Source organism: Thalassophryne amazonica, chromosome 5 (assembly GCF_902500255.1).
Source record: "Thalassophryne amazonica chromosome 5, fThaAma1.1, whole genome shotgun sequence".
Lineage (NCBI taxonomy): Eukaryota > Metazoa > Chordata > Actinopteri > Batrachoidiformes > Batrachoididae > Thalassophryne > Thalassophryne amazonica.
Window position 1 is genome coordinate 53414112 of NC_047107.1, and position 14171 is coordinate 53428282.

The window sequence follows — 14171 nt, forward strand, 5'->3', positions numbered from 1 at the left end:
CCGCCCCATTGGAATCTGTCAGATCATAGACATTATAAAGAGTAGACGCCACACTGATTGCTGGGGCGCAAGAAATGCAGCCACCATCTTGTACCGGTGTTGCCGACTGAACGGTCACCCCTAAAAAAAATCGGTCCGCCCTGCTGTGCTTCATATTGTTGGTACCTTGTTTGATTTTTCTTTCTTGGCATTTATTTACATGATAATTACAACCTTTATGGGCCAGTGAGAGATTCTCTCTGTATAAACCACTGAAGTAGTGCAAGTGGACCTAGTTTATGTCACTGAGTGTGTAATTACAATAAAAACATTAAATACATACAGTTTTAGCACTTGATAGTGCTAATGTTTTTAACAAGCAACAGTGGCCTCTAGTGGCTACCAAGACTCTGCAATTAGAAACAAGGCTTTACATGTAACTTGAACTTTATGTTGTATGTCAAAAGTTAAGTTGCCAATATGGTCCAAAAGAGAAGCTGTATCTATAAGCATTTCAAACTTTCAGACTTGAACATGTGGTAGCTCTTATGGAGTTACTGACAGAAATGTTGCAGACTCACTGACACGACCTCCTAATTACAGGGAAAATCTCATAAATGAGTAGGACCAGATTAAAAAAATTCTAATTACTTGATCCTCACATTAATATTCCAAAAAAAAAAAAAGAAGAAGCAAAATATAAGTTCCTGCAACATTTGTGAGTATGCAGGAACATTGATCATAAAGACTCAACTTCGAATGGGTAGGGTTACAATTAACCACTTTTATTTAGCATTCTATAAATTATTTTTAAACCACTGACAAGTTAATAACATAAAAAAATTACAATCCAGACAACATAACGATCTGACTCCAGTGCTGGTTCACATCTGGGCCACTTGTGCAGTTGGAGAAAGAGCAATTTGTTGTCAGGAAAATTACTATGAGTTTCCCAGAGTTCAGTGTGGCATCATCAAATGACATGTTCTGACTGGCCAACAGTACTAAACTAAACTAAACAAACAAACAAAAACATTGGCAATATCTTTTACCCACCATTAAGGTTGAGCAATTCTGATTCTGAGGGAATGAACCCATCACGGACCTCCTCTGCCAGAGCTAAACTCTCCCTTCTAAACTGAAAAAGATGAGCAAAACAATCTGCACATCTTCTACGTGCAACAGCCACATTTAGACATTTTTCCTTTATAATCAGTTGTTATTATTGTTGTTGACACTGTCATCTGATTAATCATTTCAGGATTATTCATGACTGAAACTAATTTGCTTGAATTTAATAAAAAAAAGCTGACACCTACAAAATTATTCTGCAGCAGACGTGGTTGAAATAACTCCCGTTGTTCATGGGAGTGTCAAAGTAACTGTTGAGACTCAATTCCCTCCAGATTCACTGTCATAGTAAACACCTTTGGAAGTTTCATTTCCTCACTGATGCAAGGTAGGCGTACCAATATAAGGCGATGATGTTTGCAAACAGCACTCGAAACTGAAAGTACAGACAGACACAAAGCAGAAACAAGATTTCAAGTAATTCTGGAGACTGAATCACCGTTTGTGTGATGACTAAATATCACTGAAACACTGACCTGAACAGGCACAAAGTTGACATTGATGAACTGGAAGGGAGTCCAAACTTTCCAGTTCATCTTCAGAGCAGTCCAGTAACTTCTTTTCAGTTTCCTTTCAAAGTCTTTCCACTCTTTAGCCTGAGAGCACAATGGAATGACAGACAGTATTTATAGTTATTGCACTTTTGTATTACTGATGCTGTTGTTAGTCCTACCCAGTTCTTACTGTAATGTCCCTCACAAAGTACAAAGTTGAACAATTTCTCAATTTTATATTCAAAGTCACTGTGAAAAACAGGCCTGGGTCCCCAGAGATGTGTCCCACACAGGGGCTCCATCGTGTGAGAGACCCCGAAGTAAGCCAACAAGTGGTTTTTATAAAAGACAATGTAGGCGGTACAGTGGCTGGGTTTTAGTCTCATAAACCTAATCTTACTTGCTCCCCACAGACAGAGGGAAGCCCTCCCTTTATCTGAAGCCTGTGTATGCGTAATGGAAGTGAAACTTAACTCTGTCTGTTGAGACTTTGAACCAGTTAAAACCAGGTTCCAGGCGCTTCTAAACAGATGACAAAAGCAAATACTAAATAACTAACATAAAATAATAAAATAAGGAATTAACACAGCCTACTGAACTGAATTGAAGAATTAATTTGAACATTAAAAAAAACAACAGACAACGTAAAATTAAAGTTAGTTCAAAAAGGAGTGAGAAGTTGAAACTTATCTAATAATGTGGTAGAAATCCAGAATGACACCATAAACAGGTTAAAGGTGTTTATTAAAGAGTTAGAGCAACACCGCACAAGGTGTTTGTAGGCTGATCTGACAAAGGAAAGGTGTTGTTTTACAGATTTGTAATGAGACAGTTGTGTAGGCAAAATGCCTCTGATAATGAGAGAGGGAAGTTTGGTCATGAAACAAAGGGGGTCTTGACAGCTCTGAGCAAAAAAGGGAGTCTGATGAAGAGCAGCTACAGGGAAATGAATGTTTAGGTCAGATGGCTGTGAGTTACAACTAGCAGTGTGCGGCTTAATGCACTGAAACAAAAAACTTAATGTGGAGGCTTCCTTTGCACAACAGAAACACTTCTTTAACATGGCACATTCATTTTCTAATCCCACTTATTCCACTTCAGGGTCATGGAGGAGCTGGAGCCTACCGCAGCAGTCAATGGGCGAGAAGGAGGGTACAGTCTATCACAGGCACACATTCACAGGCTCACTCACACCTACGGTCAGCCAATAGCTCCCGGAGGGAACCCACGCAAGCACAGGGAGAACATGCAAACTCTACACAGGAAGGCCCAGGTCAGACACAAACGCCCGGCCTGTCTCACTGTGAGGCAACAGTGTTAAGTCCTGGTCCCACTAAATAATGAGCCACGCAGCATGTTTGTTTTTTTTTGTTTGTTTGTTTTTTTTGCTACGAGAGGTTTTATTTGACTATCGTGGGAGAATAGCAGATCTGAGAGGCAGAATATTCGGTTAACGAGGCTCATCTCTGAACATGGTGCTAATTTCAAGATGCTCAGAATTTAGCAACAACAGCATGGGGCAGTTGATGTACGAGTTAAGCCCCTTTCACACCGGGCCCACTTTGAGTTTTTTCCTGTGGCGTCATGACGACGCAGGAATGTGTCAGGTCCGCGCAGCAGGGGGGCAGAGAGGAGGTGAGAACGCAGCCTGCAGGTTCTCTGCACAGAGAAATTAGACTGCACAGTTTGGCTGCAGACAGACTATGCACTCTGATTTCTCTTCTAGTTTATATTTGTTCTTGTGCAGGGCTGCAGGGCTGCGCTCTGAGTTCTGTTATAGTTTATCTTTCTTCCTTTGAGGGCGAGCTGCGTGTGCGCGAATGAACCTTCCGTGTGTAAATGTGGAGATGTCTGGAGTTGTACTGGATGTCGACTAGGGTTATGACTACAAAACCTTTTTCAAATCTTTCATTTTCCTGATGTTGCATTTGATGAACTTTTACCCATAGATCACTTTTTTGAAGTTTATTTCATTGGATCATGAAAAAACCTCCCGCACCTAGCACCGCATCACTTTTAAAAATACATGAGTTTACACAATACTATTTAAAACTAACGTAACAAGAAAAGAATTAGCAAGTATCAAGAAATAACAAGAAAATATATACAAATAAATATTGCTAAAATATATTAATAAACAGTAATTAAAAGAAATAAAAAATAAAGGTAAAATAGATAAAATAACAGATAAAATTCAATTTCAATTTCAATTCAATTTGTTTTTTATATAGCGCCAAATCACAACAAACAGTTGCCCCAAGGCGCTTTATATTGTAAGGCAAGGCCATATAATAATTATGTAAAACCCCAACAGTCAAAACGACCCCCTGTGAGCAAGCACTTGGCTACAGTGGGAAGGAAAAACTCCCTTTTAACAGGAAGAAACCTCCAGCAGAACCAGGCTCAGGGAGGGGCAGTCTTCTGCTGGGACTGGTTGGGGCTGAGGGAGAGAACCAGGAAAAAAAGACATGCTGTGGAGGGGAGCAGAGATCGATCACTAATGATTAAATGCAGAGTGGTGCATACAGAGCAAAAAGAGAAAGAAACAGTGCATCATGGGAACCCCCCAGCAGTCTACGTCTATAGCAGCATAACTAAGGGATGGTTCAGGGTCACCCGATCCAGCCCTAACTATAAGCTTTAGCAAAAAGGAAAGTTTTAAGCCTAATCTTAAAAGTAGAGAGGGTGTCTGTCTCCCTGATCTGAATTGGGAGCTGGTTCCACAGGAGAGGAGCCTGAAAGCTGAAGGCTCTGCCTCCCATTCTACTCTTACAACCCTAGGAACTACAAGTAAGCCTGCAGTCTGAGAGCGAAGCGCTCTATTGGGGTGATATGGTACTACGAGGTCCCTAAGATAAGATGGGACCTGATTATTCAAAACCTTATAAGTAAGAAGAAGAATTTTAAATTCTATTCTAGAATTAACAGGAAGCCAATGAAGAGAGGCCAATATGGGTGAGATATGCTCTCTCCTTCTAGTCCCCATCAGTACTCTAGCTGCAGCATTTTGAATTAACTGAAGGCTTTTTAGGGAACTTTTAGGACAACCTGATAATAATGAATTACAATAGTCCAGCCTAGAGGAAATAAATGCATGAATTAGTTTTTCAGCATCACTCTGAGACAAGACCTTTCTGATTTTAGAGATATTGCGTAAATGCAAAAAGCAGTCCTACATATTTGTTTAATATGCGCTTTGAATGACATATCCTGATCAAAAATGACTCCAAGATTTCTCACAGTATTACTAGAGGCCAGGGCAATGCCATCCAGAGTAAGGATCTGGTTAGACACCATGTTTCTAAGATTTGTGGGGCCAAGTACAATAACTTCAGTTTTATCTGAGTTTAAAAGCAGGAAATTAGAGGTCATCCATGTCTTTATGTCTGTAAGACAATCCTGCAGTTTAGCTAATTGGTGTGTGTCCTCTGGCTTCATGGATAGATAAAGCTGGGTATCATCTGCGTAACAATGAAAATTTAAGCAATACCGTCTAATAATACTACCTAAGGGAAGCATGTATAAAGTGAATAAAATTGGTCCTAGCACAGAACCTTGTGGAACTCCATAATTAACCCTAGTCTGTGAAGAAGATTCCCCATGTACATGAACAAATTGTAATCTATTAGACAAATATGATTCAAACCACCGCAGCGCAGTGCCTTTAATACCTATGGCATGCTCTAATCTCTGTAATAAAATTTTATGGTCAACAGTATCAAAAGCAGCACTGAGGTCTAACAGAACAAACACAGAGATGAGTCCACTGTCCGAGGCCATAAGAAGATCATTTGTAACCTTCACTAATGCTGTTTCTGTACTATGATGAATTCTAAAACCTGACTGAAACTCTTCAAATAGACCATTCCTCTGCAGATGATCAGTTAGCTGTTTTACAACTACCCTTTCAAGAATTTTTGAGAGAAAAGGAAGGTTGGAGATTGGCCTATAATTAGCTAAGATAGCTGGGTCAAGTGATGGCTTTTTAAGTAATGGTTTAATTACTGCCACCTTAAAAGCCTGTGGTACATAGCCAACTAACAAAGATAGATTGATCATATTTAAGATCGAAGCATTAAATAATGGTAGGGCTTCCTTGAGCAGCCTGGTAGGAATGGGGTCTAATAAACATGTTGATGGTTTGGATTAAGTAACTAATGAAAATAACTCAGACAGAACAATCGGAGAGAATGAGTCTAACCAAATACCGGCATCACTGAAAGCAGCCAAAGATAACGATACGTCTTTGGGATGGTTATGAGTAATTTTTTCTCTAATAGTTAAAATTTTGTTAGCAAAGAAAATCATGAAGTCATTACTAGTTAAAGTTAATGGAATACTCAGCTCAATAGAGCTCTGACTCTGTCAGCCTGGCTACAGTGCTGAAAAGAAACCTGGGGTTGTTCTTATTTTCTTCAATTAGTGATGAGTAGAAAGATGTCCTAGCTTTACGGAGGGCTTTTTTATAGAGCAACAGACTCTTTTTCCAGGCTAAGTGAAGATCTTCTAAATTAGTGAGACGCCATTTCCTCTCCAACTTACGGGTTATCTGCTTTAAGCTACGAGTTTGTGAGTTATACCACGGAGTCAGGCACTTCTGATTTAAAGCTCTCTTTTTCAGAGGAGCTACAGCATCCAAAGTTGTCTTCAATGAGGATGTAAAACTATTGACGAGATACTCTATCTCCCTTACAGAGTTTAGGTAGCTACTCTGCACTGTGTTGGTATATGGCATTAGAGAACATAAAGAAGGAATCATATCCTTAAACCTAGTTACAGCGCTTTCTGAAAGACTTCTAGTGTAATGAAACTTATTCCCCACTGCTGGGTAGTCCATCAGAGTAAATGTAAGTGTTATTAAGAAATGATCAGACAGCAGGGAGTTTTCAGGGAATACTGTTAAGTCTTCTATTTCCATACCATAAGTCAGAACAAGATCTAAGATATGATTAAAGTGGTGGGTGGACTCATTTACTTTTTGAGCAAAGCCAATAGAGTCTAATAATAGATTAAATGCAGTATTATAAAATATAACAGTATTCAGATGATCATCTCTGACACAACAGCAGCCAATACTGGTTGCAAAAATGGTGTTGTAGCCAGGCTTCAGAGAACATTTCGAGACAAGGGATTCGATGAACCTCAATACATCGGCTGCCAGCACCACATTCTTGATCTTGTTCTGCGACATGTGTTGGACTTCTTTTTTCCTATACGGTCACAGTCAACTAACATTAACTATGAGTTTATTGATGAGATTTTGGAACAGTATGATGATTTGCAAAATGCATACATGGACACAGAAGTGATACCAGAGTATGAGAACCTTGGCTGGAGAGATGATTTTAAATTCCCTTTTGAGCTTCGTGAAGCATAAAAGTTTTACAAAATGGAGGAAAAATGGCCTCGCATCAAATGGCACAAGCTGCCATCACTTCACAGTGCCAGGTGGAACTCACAAGGAATTTTTGCACTTATTGCATTTTTCCTTCTTCCAAATTGGCGAGAACAGCTGAGGGTAACTTGTGATTTCATTTCAACTACATGGTCGCGGGCCTGGTTTTCTAACCAACACTATTCAGAGACGGATTATGAAGACCTGCTGTTAGCAATATCCAAACTTAAGTGTCTCAAAGATGTGAAATGCTTCTCTACTCACTGGAAAAAGGAACTATCAGTGCTTGATGTGCCTCGCTCCAACATAGTAGCTGAGACGGCTGTAAAGTTGATGGAGGAGGTTTGTTCTACTTGCAAAACAAATAACTTAACAGCAAATTTATTAACACTAATAAACAAATCTGAAACACTATTAAAAATACTACAAATGCTATATGTACTCATTTTCATGTATTCCTTGTGTATTGTATGTAAAAGTGACATGTTATAATAAAGAGTGTTTGAGCCGCGAGGTGTTTTAATGTGAAATATGAAACTGTCTTAGGTGCGGGAGGTTTTTGCAAGGTCTGGCAAAACCAAAGTCATTTTTAGTTAAAAGTTCATCATTTATAATCCCAGGCTAATAAATTTGAGATTTGTCATAACCCTAATGTGGACATGTCCTGTCTCTGGAAATCAGTCTGTGAGCAGGACTTTTATGGGCTTTATTTAAACACAGTTGTGAGAGAATTTAAGAACAAGCAGCAGCTGTCAGGCTGCAATCAGCATTTTTTTCTGTGCCCTTTTTGAGCGTGTAGTTTCACTGCATTGTGTACACGGTATAAAAACAATCCTGCGTGATTTATACTGCGGGAACAATGGAACACAGCAGGAATCATAAATTGGCATCGGGTAACGTTGCATTGTGAGGGTGTGGCTCCCAGTCACGTTGAGTGCCGTCGCATTGCTCTGATTTGCGCTGAATCCACTTTATTTCTGCGTCGAGCACAGGACGCAAAAAAAATTAAACATGTTTCATTTTTGGCATCCGATTCGCTTCGTCCTTTGCGTCCCTCGCGCTGTTCTGACGTTGAGCTACATCGTCTCGGCACTAGGTTGCATCCACTTGGTGTCGTCATGATGCCACAACTCGGAAGTGGGCCCGGTGTGAAAGGGGCTTTACTACGACGACTAACGAGGATTATAGAGGTGTGTGTGGTGAGGGTGAGGCTGTTAAAAGCCCATTATCCGAGCACCTGGCAGCTACGATGACCGTTTTTGGGCAGGCTCAGCCATCTTGCATGTTCATTCCTAGCTGTAAAAGTATGTTTATGATAGATTCAACACCTTGTTAATGGATCAGATGAGGCGTGCTCTGTGCGCACTGACACAATGACTCACACTCAAGAAGAGCATTTATACAAAACACCAGCTCGCAAAAGAGTGATTTTGCAGTCAATAACGGATGAACACAAAGTTAAAATTTGGATCATGATGTAAAATGTGTGTTTAAAGCTACGGAAGAAATGAAGCCAGCGACACGGAGCACAAATTTTTTTTTGGAAGTGATCCACACAGTTACACGGGTGTATATAATTAAAGCGGCCACCTCACTGTGGTGTCTTTTTTTTTATTGTCACAGAGAGGTGAGTGAACGCACAGAACTGCTGCATTTGACTCTGGAACATAGGTAAATAGCAGCCTGGTGCACAGTGTACACCAGCCAGTGTTGTGCCAAAGTAGTTATCCCTGTCAGAATTTCTATCTCCTGGTGTGGAAGCGCACACTCACTCAGTGCAGCGTCTTTTTTGTACTGCGTTTAAAAAATGTGACATCTTGAATGGATGCTGTGAATTGAAAACCCACACTTTAAAGGGACCAAGTATGGGAGGGCTGGAGGTTTGGACTAAACCCATGCATAAACGTGCACCAACATTGCGTTAACATGGCGCTACATAGATCATATGCGGCGACACGAGCCACTCGAAGCTGGACGGGGCTCAAATAACAGGTCAGTCGTGGCTCCCTACCTGGCACATGCGAGGTACAGAGAGGCACCTTAGTAGCGAATACATGACTGCTTAAAGTGTAGACCATTCTTCAAATAATCGCTGACATCCCCATGCATGGCTCATTATTCATGGCATATTATTCGGTGGGACCGAGGCTTTAAACACTAAGCCACTGTGTCGCTCTCTGCAAATACCATATAAAGCAGAAATGCAGAATTAAACAGATGAGTGAACCCTGACTGTAAATTAGAACGGAAGGAATGAAAAGGATGAACCATGTTTCAGCGGACTCACCTCTAAGATGTTCATCACAAAGTAGAAGAGGAGCAGAAAGCCTGGAGCAAAGATAAGCCGGTCCAAAAGCAGGCGTTTTATTATACAGTAAGGGTCTGTGGTGGGCACCCACACCTCCATCAGCTGGTAAAAGTAATGACTCACAGGTCCAGTGATCAACAAGCTGAAACAGACCAAAAGCTATGACGTAAGTAATTATTCCACAGAGGGAGTTCAAACTCCTGATTCACTCCTGCACACCAAAGTAGGCTGATCATCTGCCTGCTTGGTCTGCCACAGAGTGTTACACTCTACTGCACTGAGTCGCAAGGTGTCAATCACTAATCACAAGTTGCCATGTTACTACTTAACATTTAGGCAGTGAATTGGGTAAAAAAAAAAAAACCCAACAAAAAAAAAACTTTTAATTATATTCAATAGACTTGGCATATCTTCTCTTTTTTTTTTTGCAAACACACAGCTGCAGGCACAGGTTTACATACACCTGGGCTAAAAACTTTCAAACTGACATTCACCTTAATATACCTATTCTAAGAAATAATAAATACAAAACGTGATCCGAATGAAAGATTTCACTTTTTCTTCACTATGTCATCTACTACGATAAGCAACAGGTTTGTCCTGATGTCCCATAGCAGCTTGTACTCAAGGTTCTTGAAACAGAGCAGTCTCGCCACCTGGTGGACATTTACCATTAATGTAGGTACAATAGAATTTTGACAAGAACTCTAATTCTCAATCGGCCAACAGTTCATACACCAAGACGAATGTCTACGTAGCATGGAAGGTTCCAGACTTTGTTAAAGTGCCTGACTGAGGTGGAACTTGTTCAATGGGGCACATTTGGCCTCATCCAAAACTGTTACTAAAAAAGGGCTTGGCCTTTTGGCCTGGTGATCAACTGGAAACCTCTGTCTAAATTATTGTTAGTTTCTGTATGTATATGTAAATGTAGAGTTTTAGAATAGCTACTTCGTCCTCTGTCGACAACCTTTTGTGGCCAATGTGGCGGCTTGCTCTCTTATAGATGTATGATGTCACGTTTCTGATGCCCTCAAATCCATCAGTTCCTTGGTTATTATTTCTTGGGTGTGTTTTTTTTTTGGGGGGGGGGGGGGGGGTCCTTCCTCATTGATGTAAAGTATGTATGGTCCCAAGCTGTTTATACTTTTGTACATTAGACTGTACCGTTGCTCATGGTATCATGCCAATTAGTCATTCACAAACTTTAATAAGTAATTCCATCAATTTATGGAGTTTCTTGTCCTTGTCCTGAAATCTTCCATGCTCTTTAGTTGGCAGTATGTAAACTACTGACCCATTGAAAAGCTGATTTTATTTTTAAGCAATTTCATACATACAGCCACTAATCACCAGCTTACCCGTAAACGGCATAGCGTGCGGCTCCAGCTAGGTCGATTTCTTTGAATAAAGCTTCTTTTAGGGTCTTCTGTCTTTTCTCCAAAATCTGAGACAGAATATTCCCTAAAGCTGACAGGATGCCACTAAAAACAACAAAGACAGACTCAAAAAGTGAAAGTTTTAGCACAGAAAATGAGTTTTTTCCCTCCCCATCTCAAACATTTTAGGTTGAAGAGAAAATAAAAGAGGAATAAAAGATTTTGGGGGGGGGGGGGGAACGTTGTGATTAAACGTTTTAAGGCGTTTGCTGTTCACACACACATCCACAGTGTGACGCTATTGTACGCTCAATAATGATTGGACGCCAGTTGTGTAGGGGCGGGTCAGGAGGTGGGCGTTGATTGGCTGAAGCGGAGTTCAGTGTCACTCTGTACAAAGGACTCAAGAAATTTGTTTGGTTCAAGTTTAAAAACAATTCAAAACAAATGGCGACTGAAGTAAACTAACTGGAAACATTTTATTGCTAGACAAATATTAAGTAACTGCAAACTAAAACAAGGTATTAATATAAAACATGGTTTACGAGAAGGAGCGCGTGTACTGACCTCGTTACAGATTTGGTAAGAATGGGGTATTTCTTCAGAAGAAACAAATACTGCTGAAGAAAACGAAAGTGAACTGGCGCATCCCGGATCGGCAGACTCCCCACCGGCATTCTAACACCCAACAGTTAACTAAACCGCGACACAAACCACGACAAAACAGCAGCTCGGGCTTCCTGCTTACGTCATCACGCCACTTCGTTACGTCTGCGTCTAATTTTCTAAAAAACAAAAACTTTAAGGATTTTGTTCTATTTATGATAATTTAGTAGCTTGTTTTGTTTTTGTCTGTGTGCACATAGTTAATGTTATTAGTTGATTACCGTTTAGTGTGGTCGTTATTTTGTTTAAAAAAAATCTCATCTGTTAATATTACAATTACTACACATTTATTGCGTTTTCACATCCAAAGAGAAAGGTTGAAACAATATTTAAGAGGCCTATTAATATAGGTGATTTTGAAAATACACAAAATGTAAAATTAGCAAGAAATGAAAATTCCTCAAAGGTATACCCCACTCATTCATCAGATATATTGGTATCTGTTAAAACCATAACACACACACACACACACACACACACACAAATATTGTACAGACCAATAGAAAATGCAAGTGCAGGTAAAATTGATATTTGTTGCATTGAACATTCATTTTCAACCGGCATCACCCTTACAAAAAAAATCTATAGGAAATCTATAGGCATGGCCTATAGGTTGCTATAGGCTAGTCTATAGAATTTCCATAGACAAGCCTATTGAGCAACCTATAGGCTTCTACAGAAAAACCTATAAGTGCCTATAGGCAATTGGGACGTTTCACCTATAGGATCTCATAGGCGGTCCTATAGGGCCAGCTATAAGAACCTATAGGCCAACCCATAGCATTTCTATTGGATCCCGTAGGGCCCCCATAAGAACCCATAGGCCAACCTATAGGAATTCTATAAGAACCTATACACCAACCCATAGAATTTCTATCAAAACCTATAGAACAACCTATAGGGCCCCTATAAGAACCTATACAATAACCTATAGGATTTCTATCAGAACCTATAGATCAACCTATAGGAGCTTATACGATAGCCTATAGGATTTCTATGTAACCTATAGATTAACCTATAGGCTCTCTATAAGAACCTACAAGTCATTATGCCATAAAATATACAAAGGATAATAGGAACAATTAAACATTTAAATATAACATTTATTTCACAAATAAACAATACACAAACAGTGACAATTTAACTTTGTATTGGATGAAATATTGAACATTAGGTCACCGACCAACAGTACCCCCTGAAAAATCGGTCCGCCCTGCCTTCACTGCGCATTAGGGTTATGACTACAAAACCTTTTTCAAAACTTTCATTTTCCTGATGTTGCATTTGATGAACTTTTACCCATAGATCACTTTTTTGAAGTTTATTTCATTGGATCATGAAAAAACCTCCCGCACCTAGCACCACATCACTTTTAAAAATACGAGTTTACACAATACTATTTAAAAATAACATAAGAAAAGAATTAGCAAGTATCAAGAAATAAGAAAATATATACAATATTGCTAAAATATATTAATAAACAATTAAAATAAATAAAAAAATAAAGGTAAAATAGATAAAATTGATAGATAAAATATAACTATTCAGATGATCATCTCTGACACAACAGCAGTCAATACTGGTTGCAAAAATTGTGTTGTAGCCAGGCTTCAGAGAACATTTCGAGACAAGGGATTCGATGAACCTCAATACATCGGCTGCCAACAAACACCACATTCTTGATCTTGTTCTGCGACATGTGTTGGACTTCTTTTTTCCTATACTGTCAGTCACCTAACATTATGAGTTTATTGATGAGATTTTGGAACAGTACGATGATTTGCAAAATGCATACATGGACACAGAAGTGATACCAGAGTATGAGAACCTTGGCTGGAGAGATGATTTTAAATTCCCTTTTGAGCTTTGCGAAGCATACAAGTTTTACAAAATGGAGGGAAAATGGCCTCACATCAAATGGCACAAGCTGCCATCACTTCACAGTGCCAGGTGGAACTCACGAGGAATTTTAGCACTTATTGCATTTTTCCTTCTTGCGAAGTGGCGAGAACAGCTGAGGGTAACTTGTGATTTCATTGCAACTACATGGTCGCAGGCCTGGTTTTCTAACCAACACTATTCAGAGACAGTTTATGAAGACCTGCTCTTAGCAATATCCAAACTTAAGTGTCCCAAAGATGTGAAATGCTTCTCTACTCACTGGAAAAAGGAACTATCAGTGCTTGATGTGCCTCGCTTCAACATAGTAGCTGAGACGGCTGTAAAGTTGATGGAAGTTTGTTCTACTTGCAAAACAGATAAATAACAGCAAATTTATTAACACTAATACACAAATCTGAAACTCTATTTAAAATACTACAAATGCTATATATACTCATTTTCATGTATTCCTTGTGTATTGTATGTAAAAGTGACATGTTATAATAAAGAGTGTTTGAGCCGCGACGTGTTTTAATGTGAAATATGAAACTGTCTTAGGTGCGGGAGGTTTTTTCAAGGTCTGGCAAAACCAAAGTCATTTTTGTGAGTTTTAGTTAAAAGTTCATCATTTATAATCCCAGGCTAATAAATTTGAGATTTGTCATAACCCTACTGCGCATGTCATTAGCCGCGGCTCACCGATTATCACCTCTTTTCTGCTTCAAACTGCACTCAGTTAATATCTACGAGGGTTGGCTGAAAAGTTTTAAGTTTCACTATAATGCAGTTAATGCATTACTCCTTCATGGGGAGCCTTAGAACTTTTCAGCCTACCCTCGTATCTCAGTGACATATCTGAAGCTTTTTCACAACAATCATTTTCACATAAATTCAGCATTATTTCATCATAAAAGAAGGAGGAAGCAATCAAAGCGCCA

The 14171-nt window shown here is 39.4% G+C and overlaps 1 protein-coding gene across 1 annotated transcript; it reads right to left on the minus strand.

Annotated features, from left to right (window-relative positions):
* Positions 1-743: 743 nt before the first annotated feature.
* On the minus strand, positions 744-11449 carry pxmp2 (peroxisomal membrane protein 2). Its single transcript, XM_034170267.1, has 5 exons — positions 11254-11449; positions 10669-10791; positions 9287-9449; positions 1587-1706; positions 744-1486 (listed from the first exon to the last, which is right to left on the minus strand). The coding sequence occupies exons 1-5, from the start codon at positions 11361-11363 to the stop codon at positions 1418-1420; spliced, it is 585 nt and encodes a 194-aa protein (XP_034026158.1). The 5' UTR covers positions 11364-11449; the 3' UTR covers positions 744-1417.
* Between the last annotated feature and the right edge of the window lie 2722 nt (positions 11450-14171).

Coding starts and splice junctions, on each gene's coding strand:
- pxmp2 (XM_034170267.1), bottom strand. CDS start 11,363: ATGCCGGTGGGGAGTCTGCCGATCCGGGATGCGCCAGTTCACTTTCGT. Junction 1,707..9,286: donor TTGTGATGAACATCTTAGAG/GTGAGTCCGCTG, acceptor TTGTGCTCTCAG/GCTAAAGAGTGGAAAGACTT. Junction 1,487..1,586: donor TCAACTTTGTGCCTGTTCAG/GTCAGTGTTTCA, acceptor CTGTACTTTCAG/TTTCGAGTGCTGTTTGCAAA.